Source organism: Folsomia candida, unplaced genomic scaffold (genome assembly GCF_002217175.1).
Source record: "Folsomia candida strain VU population unplaced genomic scaffold, ASM221717v1 Fcan01_Sc002, whole genome shotgun sequence".
NCBI classification, from domain to species: domain Eukaryota; kingdom Metazoa; phylum Arthropoda; class Collembola; order Entomobryomorpha; family Isotomidae; genus Folsomia; species Folsomia candida.
In genome coordinates, this window is record NW_019091194.1 from 2,831,677 (window position 1) to 2,848,942 (window position 17,266).

The window sequence follows — 17,266 nt, forward strand, 5'->3', positions numbered from 1 at the left end:
TAAAAATCTACGAAAATAAAAAAAAACAAATCCATTTTGTTACCTGCCACAATTCCTACTCGGCTCTCGTAGCTGATTTTAGACATTTTTTCCTCCATGGTCTGTAATAAAATAAAAACACATATTACAAAACTTGCCCATTGCAACTATATAAAAATATCTGCAATATTAAAATTCTACTGTTAAGCTGACCATCCAAAAGGTGTTTGTCGCTCTAGCTTGAGACTTGGAAGATGCGGAATGGGATTTGGATGAGATGACAAGGTCTTCTTCGTCAGAGGAACTAGGGATGTGGAAATTCACATTGTTCGAGTAAGGACCCACAAGTGCAGCTCCATCACCAGAAACTCGAATTGCACAAACCCTGCAACACCACCGCAAAATAAAAATAAATTGAATACTAATAAATAATGCATGTTCCTACTACTGAATTTATTTATGCAATGGTTATACTGTACCTGCAAGCGTACTCAACCCCTTTCTCCAGTTGGTTGTGATTTAGTTCCACTCTCCGTTCTGTACCCTTGTACATCTACAAAATAAATCAGAAAATGAGAATAAATCTCTTGCAATCTAATTTCAGTGGATACGAGAGTAGTTTCGACAGGACGACTCACCGTCTTAAAATCCATGTCTCTCTTTTTACTCGCCACTTGGAATTGGTACTCAATCGTGTCAAGACAGGTAACTTCGAACCACTCAAATCTGTAGGTACTCGAGTCGTTAAGAAGTTCGATTTTACAGCCTAATAAATAGAAAATCAAACAGATTTATTACATTTTCTTCACATCTCACCATCAAAATAATTTGGTTGCAAACAAATCATTTGTACCTTTCACTTGGGATGGAGGTGCTTTTGATGTAGAGAACTTGTACAGATCAGAAAATGGACCTTGGCCGGCTCCATTCAGTGCGCAAATCCTAAGAAGGTACTCCGTGTCTTCATTCAATCGGGTAACTTTGGCATTCGAAGCAGTTCCACGATACACGACTTCAAACTCATCCTTAATAAATTGAGGGTAATAGTATTACAGATTTGTAGTGGTAATGATAGGGTAATAGTATTACAACATGTTCTGGACTTACCTTGTAGGGATTAATCATTTGAACCAGGTACTCGATATTCTTGCTAGAAATCTCTGTCCACTTGAGTTTCATCCAATTTGGAGCCACGCAAACGCACTCAAGTTTTGGAGGTGGGGGTGCCAGTGGCTTTGTCCACACTTTGAGCGTGGAGGAAAAGGGACCAGGACCTAGTAATGATAATGATACAATTTAGCATCCAAATTGAATTTTACTTCCACATGATTGTTGATTTTTATGAAGTATATAGTAGTCATCTTACCCACACTGTTTACGGCTTGTATACGGATCCTTTAGAAAAGAATGGAAAAGTCATAAATTAAATTTATTGTGCTAGCGTCAAATTAAACAGATACTACGACAATACTACATACTTGTGTTGAGTATCTGGCATTAGGTTGTCTATAACCCAAGAATTAGAATTGGAGACTAGAAGAGTTTCTCCCATCATCACGTTATACTTGGTTATTTCGGACCCGTTGTCCAAAGGAATTTTCCAAGTCAAGGAAATTGAACTACAAGTTGCAACAGCTTCTACACCCAGTACACCATTGGGGGATGAGGCAGGCATCTCATGCGTCACAACAGGAGACCAATCACTACTTCCAGCACCATTGATCGCCTGATAAGACAAAAGTAAATTGGTACTTAGTTTTTGCTTAATAAATTCATGCAATAATGATTGTGAGTAACAATACAGTAGCACATTAATTGCAACATACCTGAATTCTAAATAGATAGATCGATGCTGGTTGAAGTCCTTTGAGTTCACCTGTAATATACGCCACTCAGTATTAGAGGAGATATGGAGGGATATAAATCATATACTTGTGTAGAGAAGTTTATACAGAGTAATTTTTGTTTTGTTTAGTATTTAACAAATCGAATCTTGTCAAATTACTGAACGTTACTCACAGTAAAGTGACGGGCCGACATAGACTTGAGTAAAGCTTGAAAGTTGTTGAAGAGGCGCATCCTTGGTTTCAGACTTGACTTCTTCTACTGGCGTCTTCTTTCCCTCTTCGGTACTACTACTGCAATGCTCTGGAGTTGGAGGAGTTGTTGGCGGTAGTGTTGGAGTGGGGGAAGCCATTTGAACCCGATACTCCATTACGGCAGACCCATTGTTCAATGGCTCAGTCCAAGAGATTAGGACAATATGAGAAGTTTTGGTGACCACTTTTGGGGCAGAAGGAGCGTCTGGCGACCCCGCTCCGCTGATAATTTCGAGTGGGTCCGACCAGTCACCAGCACCAATGCGATTGAAAGCTCTGATTTGGAATAGATAAGCCCTTCCGGGTAGGAGACGGTTCACAATACACTCACAATCCTTGCCACGGTAGGCTTCCTGGGTTTGATTGTCAGGTGTAGTGCATCCAACTGTTTTTTTTTTAAAATAAAGTAAATATTTATACACGTCAAATGTAAATATAATATTTATTTTTTGAGTTACCTTCAAATCCGTTGATAGGACTGCCTCCCGTCCAGTCTGGAGGACCTAAATCAATTTAAATGTGTCATGCATTAACAATCAGCAACAATATTAACTCTAGTTTGGAATATTCTTATTAAAATTTTTACTCACTCCACTTGAGGTGGACGGAATTGGACTTTGGTTTCCCAATAACGCGTGGAATGTGACTTTTTCCAGGACAGACGGGCTCTGTCGTAATTAATTAATTTTTAATTAATTAATTTTTTATATATAATAAAGCGGTAATTTTCATTAAAAATTTGTTTACCTGTCGTGATGACACAGGACTCGCTTGGATCACTCTCCCCTCCAGGACCGATGGTAATAACTCTGAGGGCATACGACTGACCAGGAGACAATCTGTCCACCGTGCATTCGCCTTCCGTACCACGATAAATCTCTTCGTAACCATTCCCTTGGTCAATTTGGAGCGCAAATGCTGAAATTGGCATGCCGCCGGTGTCACTTGGGGGATCCCATCGTACTTTAAACCCGTATGCATTCACACGGCCTTTAAGTTGCGGTTTGTGAGGTGGGCATGGGCGGTCGGGAAGAGTGCAGAGTACGACTTCGTCTGAAATCACAATTACCCATCATTGTAAATATTTTCGTGTTACAACTTCACGTCACTTCATGGGGAATAAGTTTATGCATATAATCATAATACTAACCTGACCACTTGGAATGTCCTTCTTCATTTTGCGCCCTCAACTAAAAATAAATAATTAGGAATTGTTTTAATTGAAATTTAATGACGAGTTCAACCTTGTCAAATAATAATTTGGAATAAAATAATAATAAACTATATGTATGTATTATACTCACTCTAAACTTGTACTGGAAATTCCTTTTGAGTCCAATGCACAAGTAGTTGGGAGCACTGCCGTTGTACACAGGCATGAAACCGTGACCTGATGATGGGTCTTCCATTTGAAGGGTATACTCATCATCTGTATCTCGGCCCTTCCATTCCAATCGCAAATACTTAACTCCAGCTTCACTGATGGTGGGAGGAGCGGGTTGTGTGGGAGGACTTCCAGCAGTCATTGCACTTACAACACTTGTGTATCGGCTACAATAACAATAGAATTATAATTATATGAATGAGCGAATAAATTGCATAACGTGACACAAATTTTATGACTTGTTCTCTCGTACCTTTTGCCAATGTCGTTCACTATAAAATTAAACAAGGATACATAATTAATTATAATATTTTTTTAATGCGGTAAAGTGCTAGACAAACTGATTTTATACCTGCTGCGAGTCGGAATTGGTAGGAATAAGCTAGAAAATGGGGTTATTGTGATTTAGAATGGCATTTTTTGGTATGCTTGGTTAGGTTATGTTTGGCACTGAAGGGTCTTTGGCATATTACACATATGATTTGCTTTGAGTGCTTATCCATGTGTCGTTTTAAAATTAAGGTAGAATAACATTTATATGTACAATGGGAACACTTGACTGGTTCCGATTCATGTATATTGCGTAAATGGGCATTTAGATTTTGACTTAGTTCAAACTTTGTTGCACACAAGTGGCATTTATATTTTTCCGGTCTGGCGTTTGGTCTTTCCTTTATTTTAGGATTTGTAGACGTGGGGGTAGGTCGGGTTATCAAATTTTGCAGAGATTCTCGTGTGCACTTAACTGTTTGATAAAAATGGAACTTAATATTAAGATTGGCAAATACTTCATGAAGTTTTTTAAATTCGATTGTAAATATGTCCGTCTCACGTAGTTTCACTAACAATTCAATCACTTTCTCCTCACATCCAAAATGTTGTGCATGGTAAAAAGTTTGATCATTTTTACTTTTTTTGAAAAATGGGAGATATTTTTTAGGTTCATCTTTGTTCACTCTATATTGATATTTAATTAATCTGGACACTAAAAAGGACCAAGCCTCAGCCGCATTACTTGCTGCATGCACGCCACCACACCCAACTAACTCAATAAATTCGATTTCAAATAATAATGAAAATCTTTCAGGACAGTTAGGTTTATTATATGAGAAGTCTTCCGATCCGTCGTTAATTTTTTTATACGTTTTACATATTGAATCGTACCCATTCAAAGTTGTCACTTTTAATTGGAGATCGTCTGGATCCGTTTTCACTAACCATACCTGTCCCTTATAGCTTCCACGAACGTTGAACTTATATAAATCAGGTTCTAGTACTTCTTTAGCTATTCTTAGGTTTCTTTTCTCACTGCTTTCAAGTTTTATAAGTTTTTCAACCACTGCTTCTGTCTTGGATTTGGGTCCAAGTCTCTTTTTACCAACTAAAGGTGTTGACTTGGGTGTACTAACTGTGTTCGTAATAGTAGACAAAGGATTTCTAGGGACTTGATCCATTGTTTACTATCACCTGCTGTGCACTTCCTACCTGCCACACGTGCACGAGCAAACTACTCTGTAGTTGTGATTGAAATTTGAAATTATGAGGGCGGTAACACAATGAAAACACATTGCAGTGTCTCACTTACCCGGACACATGGACAAGCACCCCAAGCAAATACTATAAAAGTAACAACCATCTTTTTTACATACATGGTTGAAGTTTAGCGACTGTGCACTGTTTATTCTTTCCTCGATAAGCTTCTACAAAGTGGCTGCCACCTTTTCCTTCGTCATACTCGAGAATGTAATGGCTGAGTTTTGAACCGTTGTCGCTGATTGGAGGATTCCACTTTAGCTGTAAAGCAAGATGAGACACCAATTAGGTTACCATGTGTGTACCAATGAAAGTAAAAACTACGTCACAAATTTCTCGAGTTTCATTTAACAACGTATAATTGAATGTCCATATTTCTTCTCTTACCATCATGCTAGATCGACTTCTTGATACTGGCCGAGGGCAACCTACACAAAATTCATCTTGTACAAAAACTAATTTCTTATAAAATTGTACATTTCTTATAAATAAACTTACCTGGAGGATCAGGTTCGGCAGCGAGGGTGGAAAAGTTTGTTGCGTTGCACGTATTGCCCTTTACGTCTCCGAGCATAGAGCAGTATGTAATTGCATAGACGGATCCTGGGACAAATGTCAAGAATAATTAGCACATAATCCTTATATCTACCATATACGTGTATCACGTTACTGTATAAACTTTATACTTACCAGGTTTCAAGTCTTTAACTCTGAAAGGAAAAATAATTGTATAAAGTATATTTTATGTGGATGTATATATTTGGGACAAATCGATGAAATCTTGCATGCACACCAGTACTATTAAATTGTCGGTCAAAGTAAATTACCTGCAGGAAAGCGATGAGCCAACAAAAATAGATCGAAATCTTGAATCTCGACTTTTTTCGTTGATGAAAACTTCATAGCTAGTAAAGATAGATTAAATTAGTAAATTAGTTCAAATCCTGCTTTGACACAACATGAACATACATAACACATTCATTAAATTATTTACCGGAAATCGTTGTCCGAGACATCAAAGTCTGGAAACTTGTTGTCTCCAGATTCGGATATTCTGTCTGGATGTGACCACTGCACATAAGCACTACGTGCAGTCACTTCAGTCACCTATTTGACAAGGAAAGAAAAGAAATTTCACGTACAATCTAGCATACCACACGTACGTAAAACAGAAATCGTATTATTATTATTTCTCTTACAGTTGGTGGAATGATGGAAGAAAGCCTGAAATAAAATAATAATATAAAGATTTTGTTACATTTATTTTATTTTTGAATATATGTACATGACCATAAATAGCTGATATCTTCTTTTCATACTTACATTTCAGTCATAGCGAGAGTGCGGTTCTCCTCCTCTTCATCTTGCGTACCGGTGGAGTCTGTAACGCTTCCAGTGCTACCAACGCTTCCGTCCTCCTCCATCCCACTGTTGGCTGGAGATTTCGACACTCCGTTGGTCACCTTTCGCGTCCCATTGCTCGTCGTATACGCAGGTTCTACAGGACAGAAATTCAATTCACGTGTTAAAATAAAAGTTAGTCTTACACTAAATATGTGTACATATGTATGCGTAATGAACACGAACCTTTGCGTATAGAAGCAGGGTGGTTGTTGTAACTGGCTCCATTGTTGTAGGAAGGAACAGGGGCTTGCTGCTTTTGCTCTAATTTCCTTCTTATCCTCATAAATTGGCGTTGTGTTCGCTCGTCCTTCTGAGCATGGGCTGGAATTGAGTAGCCGGTGGCTAAACCTCCCCCATTATTAGATCCGGGCGGACCTATAATGATAACAAGTTTTATTATTTCACGGTAATATTTAAGAGAAAGCGCACAAGTCCATAAATGTGTCGTAATTACCTTGATGGGGCGAAGGGACGGGGCAGGGAACTTGTTGCATTGGTGTAAAATTCGGATACCCTGAAGGTCCTGCCGGATAGAACTGTTGGCCTTGACTATTTGGAGCCTGCACATAAATTCATAAGAACAATTTGTTAATACAAATCAATAGCGTTTCCTATGTTTTCTTTTCTCACTAAATGTCCAGGAACCAAAATTGGAAAGGGGGCATAAATAAATCGAGGTCCCGGAATATTAATGTACTCGTATGGAATCTCAGGCTGAATAAGCGTATCGTCAACAATAACTACTTCCGGTTCCTCAACAACTTGTTCTTCACCACTGTAGCTCGTGGTGGTGATGGTAGGCTCGAAATTATTTTTGTTTTCATTCACTTCCTCCTGAAGGGAAGAAGAAGCAGAAGACTGCTGGACGAGTGGTGATGATGAACCCCTCTCAATCTCAATAACCGCTTCTTCTTCGGTTCCCCCTTCTTCCACTACTTCCGTACTTGTCGGGATCGAATCGGGTATTATTTTAGTATCCACAACATCATCCACAACTTTTCCACTTTCATCATCATCATCATCACGACCACTTTCTCCCCCACGCTCATTCTCTCCTTTAGCAGCCACCACACACTCTTTGTCTTCTTGATCAACGCATACTTTCTCCTCATGCTCAACCGGAACAACGGGCTGCTGCTGCTCGTCTATTTCTCCCACTAGGCCTGAATTCTCTTCTACCACAACCACAGCAGCCGAGTCTACAGGAGAAGCCTCCGTGTCTGGTAATTGAACAGGAATCTCACTATTTTCCATTATGATTGAATACGTGCAGGTCTAATAATAATACAAAGTTATATCTTCTTGTCCTCCCCCACACGATGCGAAACGAGAATGATGTAAAGAGAACCAACTTCTTAGCCAACCTACGCAACTCCTCTACTCGACAAACATATGGCAAAATTCACAACAATTGTTCTCCACAATAAATTGTAACAGGAGGGCAGAGAACTGCAACTTTCAGAGTGGTGTGTGTAAGTAGGTTGGTAGGTAGGTGGGTAGTGATTAGATGAATGATTCTATTTCCAGAGAGAGAGAGGTGGATGGAGATGATGGATAGAAGTAAGTAAAGCAAATAACATTGAATTTATCATGTAAAAGTAAAGTATGTATGTAAAAGTACTGGGTAATGCAGCCAATAATGTGTAAAATGTAGGTAACTTTGCTCGTTCGTTGGTTCGTTGTGCACTTCTTGGTATAATACTGAGCAAACTCGACCCGATACCAGGCCAGAGAATGCCGATAATGCTAAATAATATTATTTATATTCCATGCATACAACAAACCTATCTGTATAAACCACGACGACAAACAGTCACCAATAGAGCACTACCACGGTGGTAGTGCCACTACTGCTCTGCTTATTTACCACGGGCAGTAAACCCCCCTCTCTAAACTCGGTGGTTTTTATCACAAGTAATTTTTCTCATTTGATTATCCTAGAAATATCTAGGAGTAGTGCAGTGCATGCATATTATGCCGTAGTCCGATGATGATGGTGGTACGATATGATGGGATGGCCAACATTGACACATTTTATTCAATCGACAAACCTAAACTTATGAAACCAGAATAGTGCATACGCAAACAAACTTTGTTGATATCGTTCGTTGGTGGCATATGTATGGATGGGAGTTATTATCGGTCTTGGCCAACATTACATGACACTACTACACATCATACTGTTATAGAAATTTGTGCTATGCCAATCAAAAAATTGCCAGCTTTTACTCCTACTTGACACAACGAACCGCCTTACCTCAGTTATTTATTGACGCTATCAAATAGTGGTACATGTAAATAGGAAATTCCTACATATGGCAGAATCCACTTGATGTGTCATACATTCCTTTATTTAACTCTCCTGCTTCCAGTAAATAAATAGGAAAAGAACGGTTTCATTGATTAAGAAAATGTCACATACATACCATTTTTTCAACTAAGAATGTATTAATGGTGCAGGTGTCTTTTCGTAAAGCATAAGGACGTAGAATCTTGTGTACGTTCTTATCTTACGTGATGCTCAAGTAATAAAGCAACGTACTGGGAAATCCTTGAAAGAATATCATCATCTTATCAATGTCATATTGCATTAATGTCCGGTCCAATTAGACTGAACTCAAGAGTATGTACGCAAACAAGCCATATGTACGACCAAAATATACACTTAATAATATCGCAGCAGAGAGGATGTAAACAGTTCCTTTCTTATTTCTTTGCCAGAAATAATGTGTACCAAACCAACATACCGATAACCACTCACCGCCTGTGTATGTACGTATACACACATTCATTCAATGGTTGTTATGTCATGGCTAAATTATTTATGAATCTTATCCACTAAAGCTTCATCCTCTTCCTTTCTCTGAAAATTAGTGTGGATATCGTCAGCACAATGAAATTTATTTAAGGACACATTTTATCGATTGGTTGGTGTGCCAAGAAATCAATACTGTCGTCGCCACTGCTAAATGCAAACATCTCATTTCCATCTTCCCCCTGCTGCTAAAAATGAAACTCGTTCATGAATGGAATGGAATTTTATCACACCAATGAATTTACGTAGGATATCCTAATAACTCTGCAGAGTGAAGAACAATGGCAAGAAAACTATGTAAAAAAAATAATTCATGTATGCAATGCATGACACATTATGCGAGACCGACTTTTGACTCTGCATTCCATCACCCCATTCTTAACACACAGAAAGGAAGATCAAAGCGTCGTCGTCATAGTCGTCTCCTTGCTATTAAATTGTTATTCACACTGAATGCTTTGCGTCAACTCTTGGGAATCAGGAATTTCCCCAAGCTTTAGCTTACTTAGTTTAGCCCTAGCTAGCATATCATGCACTAAGGTAAACATTAAACAGGAGCTGCAAACTTGTAGTAAACTCGTCGAGGGACGAGATCACATAATAATGCGGCAGGTAATAGTTTGCACTGGCTCAAGAGTTGAGTTTGAGAGATGGAATGCATTTGCACAGGTGCAGGTCAATAAACCTGCTTGGTTCACCTTGCCTTTCGTGTATATTTACTGCTAATAAAACGCTTTGGCTAACAGGTAGTATAGGGAACTTAATAAATGCAGAAAAACATCTTAAAAGGATTCATTATCAAGAAGAAGAGGGAAAGGTGTTGGTTGCAGTAATAACACGCGTTTAATAAAGTAAAGTAGCTTCCTTCCCGTTTTTTACTCTCTCTCTCCCAGTCGTCTAATATTTCGATCATTCATTGTTTTTCTTCCTTGCCGGATATTTATTCTCATTGACACGATTGTACTTAATTGGATGTAGTATACGAGCAGACATTAGAATACACATGACATCCGCATAGATACATACGTATTTCTAGTTCACACCTATTTTTTCATTTAATAATCCAACTACTGTACCATGGTGCAAAGAACTTGAACCTGATTTTACACTACTGAAGAAGTACAGTCGAAATAAAGTGTCTTAATAATTGGTGACTGACTGACGAGCCAGCATTTTATTATGAAGGCGACAACAATGAAACGGATTTTAAACAAGTCTATGCATGTATGTATGTACATAATTTTAAATACTTGCATGTTGCATTGCACACAAATTTTCCGTATGCAGATTGTTCAAGGTATGTAAAATATACGTATATTCTAACGACGAGTTGAACAAATGCCCGAAAGAAGAGAGAGAGAGAGATGAAATGAACGTCCTGAATGCAAATTTGCCAAAAAATAACAATGGGAATGACAGTACAGTTTTTGTCGTCATAATCGACCCAACCAAGTCAACGAGATGGAATGATTACGCTGGTAGAATGATAAATAATCATGACATGAATCTCATGTTATTTGTTGGTATTACTAATACCAACCACCTACTAAAACCAGTCGAGCAAAAATGGTCTTCTTCAACATGGTCACTGCCTGCGACACTGCTACTAAATACTACTTTAGTTCAACAGGCAGGGGACACAAGTTTCGGCTGCCAATTACTCAAAAAGTTTGTTTTTGTAAGGTGTACATGTCCAAATTGAAAAGGAGTCTAGAGAGGATTGAGGAAGAATCAGTTGACCGGTTCAAGGCCGAAATTTGTCAAAATCGATTAAAGACAAAGTGTTGACCTCCCTTGGGTATAATATGCGTATCTAAATAACTATTTACTTCACTAATTGCCCTCAAATCTATTTTAAATGTATTGTTTAATTTCTCACAAATTGCTAAATTAAAGACAAACAATTCCACGAAAGGTATACAAGAAGTAGCCTGATAAACTCTTTAATGATAATCAATAATACATACGTCGTGCAAGTGTATGTACTACTTCCTTGTTTTTGATGGACGAATGAACCAAGTAGTACTGTGAAATGAACCCGATTATTCGATTCCGGTCTGACCTCGATTAATTTTGGCCTTTTGACCGATTTGAATAATTGAGAAGAGTATTAGAGGACTTACGTAATTAGGCATAGGAATGAGTGGGGGTTGCTGGGACACGATCACGTGTCTGAGGGTTCCGTTCTCGTCCACGATTTGTTGCACCACATGGCCCTGTGGTACTTGCATTGGAAGAGGTATCGGCGCCGACGAGCTGGTCGACACGAGGGGTACAGTCATAGGACCTAAAGACAGAGGAAAAAAATATTCTCATTAGTTTTATGATGATGAGCCCTTCATAATAAATAAATATAAATGCATACACTTTTTTATTGCACAAGCTCAATCATATTGTAAGCAATTAGCGTAGATCCTCACACAAGATAAAGCCAAAGTATACACCAAGCAATGCGTACATTGAGGAAATTACGAAAAAAGTTTCCGGCTGAAGAACAGCAAATAAATGTGAACAATTGCACTTGAACCTCGCGTGTATAGTTTTATGTTCGTTTTTTTAAGAGACTTGTCAAAACTTCCTTGCACATTTTGAAGTTGCAAACCCCCCTTTTGTTTGCCTCCTCTCTGACATGCAAACTCATGTCCCAACTTCCTGTGCTTTCACTTCAATTGGTAAATATAAATATATCATGCATTATTACATGAAATATTATGGCAAATATGGGATGGGGCAATATGTGACATTGATTGAATTCAAGAAGCAATAAAAAGTTTTCTTGTCAAGCTTGCATGATCATGGTCAGTCAGTACTTGTTCTTTCATGTCCAACTAATTTTCACAGCAGATGATCACCATCCCCTCATTTTTAGATGCGTCTCTCTCCCTCAAATGACAACCACTTAACCGGTGTGTACATGATATGACAGAGTGGTCGTTATACAGATATTTAGGAATTGTAATAATTGGACAGACACGAAAAGCAGGTGGAAATAAATAGTTTCCTTCCGTGAAATTATCCAACATTCGTCCATTCAGCAGAGCGTACCATTAAAGTCGTCATCATACAATATGCACATAATACGTATCTTTTTTCTACTTATTTTATTTACGGCACTTCCTCTGTACTCACACAATTTTGTCAAGCTTCCCAACAAACAGAGAGAAGAACGGTGGTGTTGCAAATTTACAAACCATATTCAGCCGTATACTATTTTCAGTCATGCAGCCATACCATGATAAAACCCCCTCGGAAAAAAATCATCCTGCGTCAAGTCTCTCGTATTTATTATGTGTACTGAAATATTTTGAAAGTCACACTTGCGTAGCAATAATAACTGCATGCAGGTCTCAAAAATGTCATCATCATCGCTCCGTCGAAATATGCATGCAGTCGTCATAATAGTACTCATTTTCCTACAAAATATAGTCTGTAGAAAATATCTACATATGTTGTATGTACTACTTTATAATATTATTATATTATTATGTATGTCTGGCTGGCTGGTGGTGGTGGTGCAATGAACTTCAATTTAAAGCTTGAAAATACCGAGATTTAAAGTTAACTAAATCAACACAATATATACACATTCCTCCAACCGACCCAACTATTAACAAGTAATTACTTTAGGAAACCAAATAGTCAAAGCGACCAACATTAACATTAACACATTATATTGACCACGAACAGGCGGATAATCATGTATTGTAGTTCATCAAACCTGTTGTGTTTGACAGTAATAATACCATGACTGACTTCCCATACAATACCGTCATTCGTTTCACTGTTAGTTTAATTGCTAATGCAAACTTGTCGTCGTTGTCATTTGCAGAAAAAAAGTTATACAAGCCTTATTTTCTCAGTGAGTCTTTCAAACATGGAAATGCTTACTTGCATACAATTCCTCGAGGAATAAATCCATAATAAATCAAAGTCAATATTGTTAAAACTAGTTCAAGAATTCGAGACAGACTGCAAAATTTTAACGAGTTCAATTTCAGCAATTCTTCGCCTCTGTATACATATTCGTGCAATTCATTCTCGAATGTTCATATAATGATGATTTAACTTTGGGAGGGAGAGAGACAAAATTCGAATAACATTACGGCGTCGGTTGGACGTTATTATTATTTTGCGATTTGACGTATCAGTCATTGACGATGGATGGATTAATAATAGAAATCTTTTCCTTCCTACACGGATGAATGGATTATTAGGACAGAGCGAAACTGCAATTTTGCACTACCAATAACATACATACTTATACTGCACGAAATGTGTTGGCGATTTTGTATTTGCATTCAGTATTATGCGACATAAAAGCCACCCACTCGTTTTATTAAGAGAGAATAATGACTTGACTATGAAGTTTTGACAGTCTTTCATCTTCGAGAGAGTCGACAACAACCTCATAAAAATAGTGGATGGATACAATCCAATCCTACCATGTTCCAATTTGGATGAGATTTCTTTACAAGAAGAAGAAGAAGATGATGAACTCATTAAACAAAATAGTCGGATTTACAGAGAGTTTATACGGACAAAGAGAGTACAAAAGTAGCCAATCACCCGTCATCAGTGCTTTCACTGAGATTAAACACCCACAACAACTTGTAATTGAAGGTAAAGCTAAATAAAAGATACCCTTCCAGAAAATTGGAAGGTGAATAGTTACATTTATTCGCATGCTTATTGCCAATCTAGCCTGTCGTCAATAGGACGATAACAACAATGTCGTCATAAATAGAGGAGAAAAACTCCCACCATTTCACAACTTCATATAGCTTTATCACTAATAAAAATACTTTGCATAAATAAAAGTATGATTATTACGAGTAAAAATACCAATCTAAGCATAAAGATGAATTAAATTAATGCACAAAGCCAGCTTATAAAGACGTTTTCTCACAAGTTATGCCATCAAATCTCACTATTAATAGATCTCATGAATGTGATTATTGTGCTCCGTGGTGTTATAATCTTGGTATAAAAATGTGATATCGGATCCTCTTCTTGAAAGTGGTATCGCATTTCGGTCATAAAATTCCCACATTATGCACGAAATGATCAATTTAGAATTCTCGCACACATCATCACATTAAGTGATAGTGACTCACTTATTTAAAGGGAATAAAAAGAAACCCGACCAAATGTCATCACTCTGTTCAATTATGTACAAACGAGTCAAGCTGTACGCACACATTGCATTATGCATGTGCACATGTCTTATATGTCAACCACGGCAAATGAAACGCTTCCCTAAGACAGGAAAGATTCACTTTATTTAAATAGGATGAGCATCATTTTCTTCACTCATTCGTGTTGCCCTTCAAAAAAAAGGAAATCTGGTGTAGGACAACTGTTTGTAATTATTTTCTGCATGCTGACAAATTCTTTTGAGCCACTTTTCTCTACAAATTGAAACATTTATTTAGCAAGAGTATAAACAAGAACAGAGTCGCTTTGTTACTTTGTGTCACTTGTTTTAAAGAAAAATAATATAAGCACGACAAGGAACGTGCTCTAAACATGCTTACAAAGACTGCTTTTAAAATATATCGGTAAAATTCTGAAGAGGACAGCGTTTGTTCATTTGTGCATCCAATGACCCAACAACTCCACGGTACATAAACTACACATTTCACGGATTTAGCCAGTCCTTCTGCATATGCATTTATGCTTTTACGCCATTTGCAAGTGGAAGCGAGGAGGGTGATGAAAATATTGCAAATTTCAATGCCCGTAAAATTCACTGTCGTCAAGAATGTCGTAAAGATTCCATTTCCATCACGTACCGAAACACTAAATTCCTCGCTTTCCTCCTCGTCAAGCCTACCTACAACCTACACGAGTTTCAGCAGTATGAGGAATTCTCAAAGTTTATGATCATACATACACTTCGCTTTGTGTTGTAATGAACACCAAAACTTTGGAAATCTATTACATATAAAACTTACAATAAACATATGGACGGGATAAATGCAAGGGATAAATAGAGGACGACTCCGTTTTGATGGCAAACAATTGTAACGTTAATTACTTGTTGAATAGAGAAAGAGAGAAAGCATAGGAGATTCCATTACAGTAATGAAATGGAAATCATGCAAAATTCCCGATTCGAAAGTTACTCCACTATAATTGGAGCAACCTCACCACCAAACAGGTCGCGCCTACGTCAACGATACAGTAGTAAACAGTAGAGAGAGAGAGCTTCAAATGTGAAAATAGAGCTTGAGATGGCCTAGTAAATGAACCCCGAGTAAAAATAGACCTTATAGTTTAGATCTTTATCCAAAATCCATACTATTTTATACTCGGTCCGCGTTTCCTTGTGTCTTGTTGACTTGAGTTGTGTCTTGTCAGTCCATCAGCAAGCAAGGCTGTTGCGTCTTGTGTGTCGTATAACACGCATAACTGTCTATCTGTCCCAAACTATGATTTTCACGGGCTTATCAATCGCCATCTTCTCCCTTACGTAACATACTTATGTATGCTAGCAAGAGGAACCATCTGTACCTCTCTGATCGACCGTGACTAGTGCAGCCCCCAGAGAAACGCAAGCTTCTCGTTATGACACATATCGTCACCATCGCACAATAATGGCCCACCCATCCGAGAAAGGAAGCTTATTTATTCCCATAATGTTACGCCACCAAATATGCATATGTACCCAAGCAGTTGTCTTACCATATTCGGTGTTGAGTTGACACATGGGATGTGGATATCCATCCGGGGTACAGTACTGGAAGGACTCTGGGGGTGGAAGGTAGTAGGAGCAGTCTGGAGGCATGTGCGCCGGGTGAAACTCGGGCGCCATGATATTGGGGGGGCTGTAAGGAACGTCGTGGTGTTGCTGGTGCTGTTGTAAGCCACCCCCACCGCCGCCAGCGTTTACCTCCCCATTCACCGAGGAAACCATCGTTGTACTCACCATCACATAAACCTTACGTGTCGTAATAACTTAGCAGCTATATGATAACCACCGTACGACACTTATCCACCACCAACTATTTAACTATTACGATTGATCTTCGTATACAACAAGAGTGTGTGCAAAAAAAGATGAACTATCCACTATAGGAATTTCCTTGATTCAAACTTTTGGCACTACATCCAGGCAATTTTCTCCAGCAAAGGTATCTACCGTGAACGGGTTGGAATGCGGTGATGACAATCAGAGACCTTTATGGAGAAAAAAATAATATGGCTGTATAGAACATGCACAAATAATAAATAAATAAATACATAAATATTTGTTCCTTCTTCTCCAACAACAACGTGGTAACATAATGTGTGTCATGAAATCATGTGTCGTTTTTAATACCCATGTGCAAATCCATCTACGTAATCGCGTTGATTTAATGTGTGGCCTGCTTCTGGCCATCTTTAGAGAATCTTTATAATCGGAAAGTACTGGTTTCCTCATGGCCAAAGAGAGGCCAAGAGGCAACATTAATGAAACCTTCAGCCAAATACAGAAGGGTTGAGGCATGGTTAATTGGAAACCCTGGTTTTGTGCCAAAATTGCCGAAATCAACCGGAACAAAAGAACCGGGTTTTTAAAGATACAAGTAAGTACCACCAGCCGCCAATATAAAATTTGACTCGGCGTTCTTTACCTTGTCTTGTCGTCTCTGTCTACAAACAGTTTATAGAAAACCTACACACCTAATGCTTAAAGATTCCAAACTGTCTGCTCATCTCCCGGTGTTTTGTAAATTTCTTGTTCGAGTTGTACTTTAGAAGATCTGGCAGAAGAACAACCACACCAAATCGAGTACCAACACGGTCGAACTTTTTAATGGGAAGAGACGAACATGAGAAGAACGATGTCTACTTTCGTGGCTTTCTTCCCTTCTTAATGACCAATGAAAAACACGGAAGGGAAAACTAACTCAATACAATTAAATGCTGAATACAAACACATTCGAGCAATATACATATATTGCACTCTGGTTTACTTTGTTCATGCAATTAATAACGAGCTAAATAATACAATTCTTATTTTTCATGTTGTAAAAGTTGCTTGAAATATCAACTTGTTATCTGTAAATT

General features: G+C 38.2%; 1 protein-coding gene across 4 annotated transcripts in view; it reads right to left on the bottom strand.

Annotated features, from left to right (window-relative positions):
• LOC110843623 (fibronectin type-III domain-containing protein 3A) overlaps positions 1 to 17,266 on the bottom strand; it is a 66,528-nt gene that overhangs the window by 3,469 nt on the left and 45,793 nt on the right. For all 4 annotated transcript variants that reach the window (XM_035848196.1, XM_035848197.1, XM_022089607.2 and 1 more), the window contains 28 exons: positions 11,338 to 11,501; positions 6,854 to 6,959; positions 6,583 to 6,774; positions 6,319 to 6,493; positions 6,195 to 6,219; positions 5,990 to 6,102; positions 5,823 to 5,900; positions 5,686 to 5,705; positions 5,494 to 5,598; positions 5,383 to 5,423; positions 5,112 to 5,256; positions 3,815 to 3,844; positions 3,716 to 3,734; positions 3,383 to 3,629; positions 3,229 to 3,268; positions 2,826 to 3,131; positions 2,669 to 2,746; positions 2,537 to 2,581; positions 1,999 to 2,463; positions 1,806 to 1,855; positions 1,458 to 1,705; positions 1,346 to 1,374; positions 1,087 to 1,253; positions 833 to 1,004; positions 618 to 745; positions 459 to 532; positions 193 to 364; positions 44 to 101 (listed from right to left, as the gene is read on the bottom strand). In XM_035848196.1, the coding sequence (XP_035704089.1) occupies positions 44 to 101; positions 193 to 364; positions 459 to 532; positions 618 to 745; positions 833 to 1,004; positions 1,087 to 1,253; positions 1,346 to 1,374; positions 1,458 to 1,705; positions 1,806 to 1,855; positions 1,999 to 2,463; positions 2,537 to 2,581; positions 2,669 to 2,746; positions 2,826 to 3,131; positions 3,229 to 3,268; positions 3,383 to 3,629; positions 3,716 to 3,734; positions 3,815 to 3,844; positions 5,112 to 5,256; positions 5,383 to 5,423; positions 5,494 to 5,598; positions 5,686 to 5,705; positions 5,823 to 5,900; positions 5,990 to 6,102; positions 6,195 to 6,219; positions 6,319 to 6,493; positions 6,583 to 6,774; positions 6,854 to 6,959; positions 11,338 to 11,501 (3,492 nt within the window). The remainder of the gene's footprint in view (positions 1 to 43; positions 102 to 192; positions 365 to 458; positions 533 to 617; positions 746 to 832; positions 1,005 to 1,086; positions 1,254 to 1,345; positions 1,375 to 1,457; positions 1,706 to 1,805; positions 1,856 to 1,998; positions 2,464 to 2,536; positions 2,582 to 2,668; positions 2,747 to 2,825; positions 3,132 to 3,228; positions 3,269 to 3,382; positions 3,630 to 3,715; positions 3,735 to 3,814; positions 3,845 to 5,111; positions 5,257 to 5,382; positions 5,424 to 5,493; positions 5,599 to 5,685; positions 5,706 to 5,822; positions 5,901 to 5,989; positions 6,103 to 6,194; positions 6,220 to 6,318; positions 6,494 to 6,582; positions 6,775 to 6,853; positions 6,960 to 11,337; positions 11,502 to 17,266) is intronic.